The 11535-nt window shown below is 30.5% G+C and overlaps 1 protein-coding gene across 1 annotated transcript in view; it reads right to left on the bottom strand.

The window, feature by feature from the left end:
- Positions 1-992: 992 nt before the first annotated feature.
- Positions 993-11535, bottom strand: part of LOC144858726 (uncharacterized) — a 45453-nt gene continuing 34910 nt past the window's right edge. Inside the window, exons 8-22 of the mRNA XM_078714824.1 lie at positions 9040-9210; positions 8711-8863; positions 8050-8223; positions 7461-7666; positions 7005-7094; positions 6693-6887; positions 6184-6429; positions 5352-5546; positions 5023-5184; positions 4611-4913; positions 3978-4058; positions 3675-3882; positions 3417-3452; positions 1936-3215; positions 993-1833 (exon numbers count right to left, since the gene is read on the bottom strand). Coding sequence (XP_078570950.1) covers positions 2686-3215; positions 3417-3452; positions 3675-3882; positions 3978-4058; positions 4611-4913; positions 5023-5184; positions 5352-5546; positions 6184-6429; positions 6693-6887; positions 7005-7094; positions 7461-7666; positions 8050-8223; positions 8711-8863; positions 9040-9210 — 2750 coding nt within the window. The 3' untranslated portion in view covers positions 993-1833; positions 1936-2685. The remainder of the gene's footprint in view (positions 1834-1935; positions 3216-3416; positions 3453-3674; positions 3883-3977; positions 4059-4610; positions 4914-5022; positions 5185-5351; positions 5547-6183; positions 6430-6692; positions 6888-7004; positions 7095-7460; positions 7667-8049; positions 8224-8710; positions 8864-9039; positions 9211-11535) is intronic.

Below are 11535 nucleotides of genomic sequence, written 5' to 3'. Positions count from 1 at the left end.
GGGCAAGTGGTATTTTTCTGAAACGACAGGACCCTACTAGCCCCAACCCATGTATCGTCATCCCGGTCCATGCCGTTTATAACGTAATTATAGCCCTATAAATCATACGGTTATATTGCATTTTTTATTTTAAAAAACGTTAAATTGTAGTAAGGTTTTAAAATGGCGTAAAATGACAGCTAGACGGCATGGACCGGGGCAAGTGGTATTTTTTTGAAATGACTGGACCCTACTAGCCCCAACCCATGTATCGTCATCCCGGTCCATGCCGTTTATAACGAAGTTATAGCCCTATAAATCATAGCCCTAGTTAATCTAAGCCGTAAGTATAAAATCATTTTATTAAAATATTACACATATTGCGCCCCATACATGTGAATGTGAATGTCGAATAAGGATCCAACTTCACAAAAAAAATTGAATATCGAATAAGGAATAAGTAACCAACTTCACGCCGGTCTACAATACACCAAGGTGAAAAGAATGAGGACAAGAGAGCTCGATATCATCATGTGCATTTTTCTTTTTAAAATTACGGTCTGTTAACAATTTTGAATTACATTTCAAAGAAGATTCAATTACTCATACATCTTTTACCATTGATTCATTAATGTACGTACTGTCAGTAAGGCTGAGCTGTAATTAATTTCAGTCGCCATTGTTAAACCTTCCCATCATCTTTCGTCTTTTATTTCAAGCACTAGATGGCGCACTACGACTAATTTGAGTCGTTATAATAAAGTAGGCGTGGCTTACTTATTCATCCACGTCCAAATATCTTCTGAACGATTCAGCCCGCAAGAGGGCTCTATATAAATTTGATATACCATTATGTACTTCATTCAAAATGTATTTTTTTGTCGCGTAGCGTCATTTTGTCGAATTTTTAAAACCGTTTGATATTATTTAACGGATATTATTGCATCATATTCAATAAGCTGGTGATAGCGTCGACAAAGAGGTTAAGCAAACAAAGTGAATACAGTATCATATAATACAACATTCTTACATTGTATTTATTACCATAAGTTCCATTCTATATAGGATTTCAGAAATAATCGATAACTGACATATCTTACTATTATGTTATGTGATATAATAATATGTGTAATTTAATAAATAATACAATTAATTGATTACAATGATAACTAGAAGAAAACATTTTGTCTCAATCCGTATTAATAAACAATCAATAAGTGTGAAACCAAACCTGTTCAATCAGTTCATTGCTAAATAAGCAAAACCAGTTTATATCTTTACCCATTCCATGTTTGAATCAATTATTGTGACCGTTATAATTTGCAGATAGTATATTGACGCTTTTTAAATTATCAAATAAATAATTACATCACACTTTATGTGGCAGATTTATTTTCAAATCTAACATTATGCACATTTTTCGACAACATTGAATTACAATAAGAAGGTGATGCACTGTCTAAATCTTCATTTAAAAAAAAAGAAATAATTTATATATAAGCTATCCTCAGTTTCTTGTTAATGTTCATGATTTAACAAGATTTAACTATTTTATTACAATAAATCTAGTCTTATAAACATTACACTATGTTAACATGATATTAATTATATAGTGAATAATAATAGGATTATGATTAATTTACCGTACCGAATACCGTAGGCCTATTCTACAAAAATAACTGTATCAAGTTTACAGTTAGCATGTGTAAAACAAAAATGTGCATTTTAAACAACACATAGAAAAGCGCATCCAAAAACATTGCAAGAAATACCACCAACTGATAAGGAAATGTTTGTTTCAGAAATATAAAGTGAAGTGTTTAAATCATAAGAAAATGAAATGGTATCAGACTTCTTTTAACTAAGACGAAAATAAAATATTATCAGAATTCTTTTAACTAAGAACATGAATAGTATCAGACCTCATTTAATGAAGAAAGTGAAATGTTATCAGACCTCTTTTAATTAAGATTTTGTATATACATTATTAGTTAGGCCTTTACGCATTCTTAAAAATTGCTTTTCCGCTGACATACAGTATACGAATTTTAAATACCATACCGATACTACCCCGTATGCCTGTATCTCATCAAACTTTGCCACAATTGAATGAATACTAAGTTCAATATTAAAGGGAATAGTGTGTCATAATAATTTCCACCTATAAACAACAGTATTCATCTGAATCTCGCCAAACTTACCACAATTATCAATGACCTAAGGGTACTTTCAAATGGAAGGACCAAACTGCTATTAACTATGTAGTGTAATTATAAAGAAAACTCTTTTCTTTTAGTTGGATATTTTTATGTAAAAAAATAATACTGTAGGCGGAGTATACACTCTCGGAGTACCCTCTAGTTTGCTTTACAATCAGCCCCGAAATGTTAGTCGAAAGTTATCGAAAAATATTTCCTTGCCTTTTATAACTGTTTTTTTTTTGTATTTGGCGGAAATTAAAATCAATTAATTTAACATTTACTGGCTTCAAAGATTATTAAACGTTATGCGTCAACAAATGTGATGTACCCATATATGGACGTGATGATGTGATATAACTACAATATCTGGGCATATCACACCTTTTTTGGTCAAAATACTGTGATAGTGCAGACAGAGCTTTATATTGTTTACATTTAAAGATTGGAACACAAACACTTGATCGATTTACCGACATTGAGTTTGGTAATATACTCGGCATCAATGCTAAGCATTATATTCTAACTTTTCAGCAGGAACAGTCATGTTATTCTCCTTTAAAAATGCAATAAATGATTGCAATTTATCTTCCCTTAGAATCCCCCTTTGTTCAAGATCTAATATCACAGTCCATTGGTTGTTACTTTGTTTTTTTAGAACACTTTTCAAACGGATGAGATCTCTTGTATTTTCTTCCGAAAGTGCGTCACCAAACTGAATTAGGTGTTGTCGATATGTTGAGAAGGATGTGATACATTGGTTGGTTTTATCAAATGTCTCCTTTAACAGTTTGTTGACCTCCAAAACACCATTGGTACTAGTGACATTAATTGCGTCAATAAGAACTTTCACGTTGGTAGTGGTAACATTGCCAGATCGTTTCAATAGGTTGAAGAAAGCTATGCAGTCAGCATTCTGAAGATCATTGTAAGGTGTTATCAGATCTTTGCATAACACCTTCAGTTTATCAAGTGAGCCATGTTCATCATACCAGCTCGATACGTTTACCACCATTTTTTCAAACTCTTCGGATGATCCTGTAAAAAAGAAAACCGAAAACAATTACATTCAGATTTTCAAGTTAAAAATTGTAATAATCATATTGCGCAATATGATGAATACTATCAATTGAATACATGCATTATTTGGTACACAGTGTATATCGTTTGAACACCATGGACATAAACACATTCAATTCACTAGTATCATTCATTGTGGTGCGTTGGTATATTAGTTACCTTGATAAATTGGTGATGGCTCCACACTACTTCTGCCTGGAAATGAAATGATAATAAATGATGTTATATTTTAATATCTTCAAAAGTTGTGTAGATATACTTATTATCATTACATAAATATTCACGTACATTTGTCACTGAAAGATATCATTGTTATTTATTTGTAGGTTAAATATGTATATAAGTAATATAGTTAGTTGTCATAAAATACATATTTATTTTGTCATTAAACACAATATGATGAATGTGTAATCCCACCTTCCAAAAATAAGCGCTTTAAGCGATCAGTTTTCATGGACTTCTCACCACATGGAACAGTGCTGTTGTCTTCTTTTAAACACTCTTCCAGATCGTGTAAATGAATGTGCTCTGGATAACAGGCGATACACAACACACGTAGGTTATAACCGATTCCTTCATTAGTTTTCAGCACAGTCTTTAGTTGAAGCTGTAAATAGCTTAGTATCTAAAACAAAAAATACATAATAAATAAACTTGAATGAAACGTTTCTTATAACTGCATTCAGATAAGCTATTACATTACAATCTTAGAATCTTTACCTCAATGCATAAGCTCGGTTTTAGTTCAAATATTTCCTCTGTGTTATTTTCGTCAACTTTAGTTCGACGGGATATTTCAAGCTGTTAAAAAAGATGTATTGATTTGTTGAATTATTTAACATATTCTATCTCACACTGCTTACGTCTACGTATATTCATTACTGTACATTTATTTGGTGAATATAATGTATCATTTAATTTTTAGAATCTTTCAGAGAATTACAAATATCCGTTGGGCAACCTAGATACCAAAACATTAAAAACTGTAAAACAAAATAGCCTCTATATTAATTTAAATTATATTATTATAAAATTATTTGTTGTTTTATTGTCTAAGTTACATTTATTCTAAGAATCTTAAATGAATACATATTATTAGAATACATAAATTATGTGGTAATCACAGCTAGTATTATTATCCATCTGTGTAGTCATGATTAGACGTACTTAGCTTTCACCACTGCTATAACTGATTGAATGTTTAGGAGACCAAATTTCTACATGCAGAAAATGATCGGAAATAATTGATAATTTGATATTTGTTTAAAATCTTTCTAAAGACATGCTAGCTAATCAACAGAAATAATAAATATTCAAATTATGGTAAATAATGAGTTAAATAAATGTTCGTACCTTCAACGCATGCTTGTTTTTATTTTGATGGTCGATTTTCACGGGACCTAAACGAACCTCATGATCTCCAAAGTCAAAATCACTACGATTTTGAAATACAACTGGGTCCCGTCTTCTACCTTTAAGCTCCACCAGGTTCAGAAATGCAACAACCAATGTATTGTACACAGAATCAGGAAGGAAGTCCGTAGGTGTAAGATAAAGTGATACCTTCTGTTTCTTGTCCATTTCAACTTTAAGGCTTTCATCCTTAATTTTCATCCGACATGGAACCAGGAACATCCGGTTATCTTCGCTTTCATGCTAATGTAAAATAAGTATTTGTAGTGTTATGAACAATATAATATGTAACATCGAACTATATTACTAAAATTATCTCAGATTTTGTTAAGAGCAAATTTGTTCAACTTACTTCTAATTTCTCATAGAGCAAACCAAATGTTTTCATCACTTCAGTAAAAATATCAAAACGATTTGGATCTTCTTCTAATTCTCTTTTCCATAAATGCCGTAGCAATTTTTCCTCAAGTATCCCTTCCTTGTTAAGCTTTTTCCAAAGATTTCTTAATTGTTTCTGTTTCCAAATAATAAATACAAAAACTAATTTGTAAACATATTCATACAACCACAATAAATGTTGACAACAAACAACTAACTAAAAGTAATCAGTGTTGTATCCACATGTCAATATTTTAAATCCGTTTTGTGACAATTATTTTGCTGCTAACCTTATCTACTTACCACTTCAATAGTTGGTTCAACTACTGTGATCACTTTTGTCACCATTTCAATCATCATGTAAAGATTTGTTATCACTGTGTTTCTTAATTTCTTGTTAGTACTTGAATACATGATAACTCCAATGTCATTCAGGTACGTTATGGCAGTGGATAGCCCATCTTTTGAAATTCCACATTCAGTGCCAATTGTAGATGTCTAATGCAAATTAATAACAAAATAGAGTGTACTGAATTTGATGATTAAATATTGTTATTTTCCTTAAAAATAATTGTAAACAAATTGTTGAATAAAACATATTTTGATCTAGCATTCTTCACTTTGACTAGACATTTTAGAAAGCGCATTGTCGGGAAGGCCTATCTCTGGTTAAATGTAACTGTTTCTTGCATTTTTTATATTTATTTTACATTATCATTTTTATTTTAGGATAGTAAATAAGTGTATTAACATTACGAAATAACCAATTCAATGTTTGATTTATTAATAATCTTAGTTGTTCATGTTTTGCGGGAAACTAAACAAGAAAAATAGTACAATAATGATGAAGACTTTCAAAATACTAAAAAATTACAAGACATCTATATTTACTATTGCAATATTAATTCGCTGGCTCAACAAACGAACTTGTCAACCTTACATTGTAGACAGAAATGTGACCTTCAATTTATGACCTTATACATTATAATTGTTACCGTATAGTACACTATTTTTAATAAGATAATAAATTATTTTGTACTAGCGTTCATACTCTATATGTGTTTTATATATAAATCTGTGTTTACAGTCGTGACAACATAACATTCACGGTTATACATTAAAAACAAAATCTTACCTCAGTAAAAGTAATACACAGTGTTGTTTTTCCAATTTCTTGCAACTGTTCTTGCAAATCCACCCATTTTAATGGAACACTTCTCACCATGGCCTTCATGTAACGACCAACGTTTCTCCTTAGTTGTTTTATACCTTCATGCGATTTTACAGTGTTATCAACCATGTACATCTCACGATCTACATGATCGGCATATGGCATTCCTTCCATTTTTTCAAACATTTTACGAAACTTATCCTCCACTTCCTTTAATAAAAAGTGTTTTCATAATTACAAGCTATAACAACAAGAATGTAATGATTCTTACAAACTGTTATTTCATATTCTGATTTGAATAAGTCTAACCGATAATTAAACTTAATACACGATTTAATTCGAGGACCGTAGGCTACGCTATTTATATTTCATCACTGTATCGGTTTTAACTAATTCAGCCTTAATCCTGTCCGTGTATACCACATACCGTTGCAAAATTGTAAGCTTATTTAATGCTAATGTACGTCTGTTACCTTGATCCAATTTTTTGATTTTGACTTTTTACGAAATGTGTCCATATGTGTAGCAACCAAACAGATAGGAGGTGACTCGATGATCTTGCCATCAATATTAATGGGACTTCCTGGACCATGTTGTGCCACAGTATGTTCATAAATGGACCTTATCCAGAACATATTCATTTCCAAATTGGTCATTGCTAGTGTACTCTAAAATCACAAATAAAATTCAATCTTACAAAGTAAGCTAACATATTCTCAATAACAAAGATATGCATATTTAATAAAGCGTATTCGAGCAAATAAGTAGGCACTGTAGGCACTTACTGTAATTGAATCTCGCGGATTAGCTGGTTCATCCAAGTTATCACAAGCATTAAACGCTACACAGTAGGATACTCTATTTGTGAGGAAAAACTAAACAAAATACAATTGATAATAATAACTTTTTTTATACTCCAAGTCATTTATTAGGGATGTGTTATTTGATACATGCAATAATACTTTAGTGAAAATGTTATACCACAACACAATGTCGTACTGTCACTATGAGCAAATCTCTTTATTTTTTAATAATCATTTAACATATGAAACAAAAACTATGAACAAAAGAAAAAATACATAAATCAAATAAAATTTAAAATATAATTTAAAGGTCTGTATAATAGAATAGATACGTAAACAAGCAAATCAAGGCCCTTTTTTAAAACATGCGCCAATAAATTTATTTTTTAATTTTTAAGACATTTTTAAGTAATAGCAAATAACAAAATAGGAACATACCCTATGCGTTATGTAGTAGTCCAGTTGACCTGCGTAGTCCCATATAGTAGTTACGTCACTTGGAATACTTTCTAAATCATCACTTTTTACAAATTTGCTAATCATTTTCATCGCCCAACTATCTTTCTGTCTTCGCTTTTTTATTTTAGCAACAACTTTTCTTTGAATGGAGTCGGGAATTGTCGGATTTTCTTTTAAGTGACTCTCTAAATTCAAATAATGACTACAAATCAATGGGGTGTGTGTACATTAGATATGGATATGGATAGATGGACTGGTCTGATTTGTTGTGAGTAGACATAATGAATGTTTATAATGGATAAGTAAGCGTATACAATAAATAAATACATTAGTCAGGATGATTAAAGAATTGAACGAGTAGCGAATATTTTTGATTGCCCAGTTTTAATACCAAATGCAATATTTGCATTTTAATACATTTATTTGTTTGCAACAAGAAAAGAAATCTCACTCTTCCCTGGTTGGCCTAACTTTTTGAGAACAAAATTTTCCAGAATGTTTCATAATAATGGTATAATGCCATACATTATTTTATCAAATATAAAGAAAACCAAATAATGAGTCCAACCCTTTCTTGCCGAATCCACTGCCAATGACGTGTAATCAGACTCTCTGGAATCAGATGTAGAAGCCTCGCCTAAAGGAAGTTCGTTGAAAGATGTTCTTTCTTTCATCTTTGATGTGTTTTCTTCCACTACTGCCTCTTCAAATATTCGCTGGGTTTGCTTGAATCTCGAGTTTTCTGTCGGCGAAAATGTAAAACAAAAATGATTATTTGTGTCGTGTTGCACTTATAACGAATATAATGGTTATATTATTATATACTAGAGCACTGAAATATCACTTATAGGCCTGTATAAACTCCACAGTTTAACAAGTACTACTTTATATTAATAATAATGAAACAATAATATAAACAACACTCCTATGAAGTTATAGTGTGCTAAACTTTTGTTTCTTTCAGTATCAGAATGTATAATACACTTCATTAATTTATTATTTACATTAAATTGGTTTATTAAATTGGATTAAACAATAATCTAAAATATTAATTTCTTTTCTTGTCATTAAATTAATTTGTTGCTATTAATTCGCGTGATGACTTGTTATAGTAAAGTGATTAAAATGCGAAACAACCAAACTTTATTTATGCAAAATGATCGTCAGTACGTATTATATTATTGATGTTTATTTGAACACTTTAAAAATATTTAAAAAAATAATCAAACCTTCCACTGAAGACACAGAGTCAGAAGATATAGAACATTCGAAATCAGATATTGAAGGTGTTGAAACTGCACCTTGTAAATGTAATTTGGTTTCAGTTGACGTTTGTTTTTCCATCTTTGCTGTGATGTGTTCAGGCGTTTTCTGGGATGTTCCTGCAATTCATTATAATATATTTTTGATACAATATATAAAATGTCTAACATTTCACTTTTATGTATGTTTCTATACTGTATGGGTGCATCTTAACTTTATTATGATCACCAATACAGTTTGTTTAGAATAATAAAAATACCCTTGTAATATAAATTGTAGTAGATATTCATCATACCTGTTTTGTCTAGATCCAAAGAAGAGATTGCTGATGATTCCAGTTGGGAATCAGATTTAGATGTTGACATATCTGAACTTCCTTCACCATCATCCATTTCTTCCTTTATTAACTGTGTTGCAAGTTTTTCTGCAAGTGCATCTTCCCGTATTTTCTTGTTGAGCTCCATAACTGTAAAAAAAAAGCAAGGTGAAATAAGGTTATACGGTACACATCATAGAGATAAATTAAAATACTAATATTAGAGAAATGAAATCAAATCATCATAATCACCTGTAAATAAAATAAATATATGTAGGTAATTTATGTAATTATAGACCAAAATGCATTTAAGTATTTAATAAAAATATTATTTCCAATGTACCTTAAGTCCTTACCGGTATGTGTTTACCCGTATTATGATACTAATTAATCTCTATACACAAATTGGCCAAATCAGGCAATTATGCGTTTGTTGAAGGAAGAAGAAAGACAGAGTTTCTATCTTTTGTGGCGACAGCCCACTTTGAACGAACAGTTAATGTGTCATTTGGTATGGTTGAATTCTTCTTTTCAAACTTACCATCGATATCTTCCTTCTTCCACTTGTCACAGTCTTTTCCAATTGCTTGAAACAATGTCGTTGTAATAACAATACCATCAGTAGATAGTTCGTTGGAATTAAATCTATAATAATGAACAATGAACTCCAAAAGGTCGGATTTAATGAAAGTAGAATGTATACAATAGTTCATCTTAATTAAGTAAATATTAATATTAAGTATTTAAAATAAGTGAAGATCACAAGTAAATAAGCAAATGCGTCATACTTCTTGGAGATATTAAAAAAACTGCAAACTTTTAGCAGCATCATCGTTTTCACCGTCGCCGTCACCGTCATCATCATCATCATCATCATCGTCATCATTATTATGATGTAATGCTGTATATTGATGAAGATCATAGTATATTTTATTGGTGCATCTTATAAAATAACTTGGTTCTTTTGTTACCTTTGTCCAAGCATGGCCTTTACACAGCTAGTTTTTCCAGCACCTTCTTTCCCGAGAAACATACATCTTGAATTTACAACTGCTATCTCACCATTTTCAAGTTCATTTTGAAATGATCTAATGGCGCTCTCACCTCTAGCTAATATTTCATCTGGAACTAAATTTCAATTAAAATAAGTGCAAAATATATAAAAATAAATGTACAAATACAAATATTTTACACTTAAGAATTCATTCATTCATTCAATCATTTATTTCGGAAACTCTGGTCCATAGAAAGTAAAAATTACATATAAATGAAATAAAAAAACAAGACTAATTACTACTACTACTCATCTCAGGATGACATTCAACCTGGAGAGCATCTTCGACTTAACTAAGACGTTGCTTATAATCGTTGAGATTAAAACATTTTCGCTTGCATTTAGTCTACCCATCAGACCATATATTGATTTTCTTAACAATTCATACAAAGAAGAAATTCTACATTCCGTAAACATGAGGCTGGCACTGCAAGAATCAATTCAAAGCCATAGCTCTAAAAATGTCATTATGACAGCTCATCTTCTTCATATCATATCATATCACAATCATACAGTTCAAAGGTTCAGTACAATGTTAAATGTGTGTCATTAGTAATACACAGTTTAATATTCAAGATGCAAAAACTCAATCAAAGTGTATTATTACAAACTTACAGTCAAGTAACTTCAATATCTTATTTCTCTTCTCTTTGGAGATACCATCATTATCTTTCAAAACAGATGCTGGTGTTTGTCCTCGCTATACAAAAAAAATATATTAAAGTATTATCCACTGTTACTTTACTAATCTATATATAAATTTACGTAGGGTCAAATTCGTTAAATCGCGTGTTACTTCTGGAATGTTTACTCGATGGTATATAAGTTGGTTCGTACTTTTGGTACTGATTTTAACCACCTGATGTAACTCTGTTTACTAATTAAATTGAGTTAGATAATTATTTATTGACGATTAAAGCGAATTTACGATTTGCCCCGAATAGAGGTGTTTTTCACAAATTGCTTTACATTATATACAAACATATACAAATAAACTTTATTACTGCTATTGCTTCTCAACGTTTGTATTAATTAATAATGTAATTACAAAAAAAATATAAATGTCGTACTGTACTGTACTTCAATCGACTATGACGGTGACAGTTTCAACAAAGTATTAAATCGCAATGTTTTAATGTATTTAGTGGTATATTATTTGTAAAACATGAAAACAATTAATATTTCGTTACTAAATGGATACAGAATATATTAAAAAATTGTTCCTCTTTGTACCCATCCTCTTTTCCATCCCTCAACCCTAATGTTACATACAAAACACAAATTAAGTTTGTTTAAATTTGACTCAAACAATCGGTCTCATTTTGTTTCTCTTTCGGAAGTAATTCACAGGGTACTAATTTTAGTTGAGTACATAAATTACTGTTTTTATTTATTCGTTAATGTAAATGGCATTTATTGTC

The sequence above is a fragment of the Antedon bifida genome, chromosome 2 (genome assembly GCF_963402885.1).
Source record: "Antedon bifida chromosome 2, ecAntBifi1.1, whole genome shotgun sequence".
NCBI lineage: Eukaryota > Metazoa > Echinodermata > Crinoidea > Comatulida > Antedonidae > Antedon > Antedon bifida.
The sequence above is the reverse complement of the archived record's forward strand: the minus strand, read 5'-3'. Positions and strand labels throughout refer to the sequence as shown.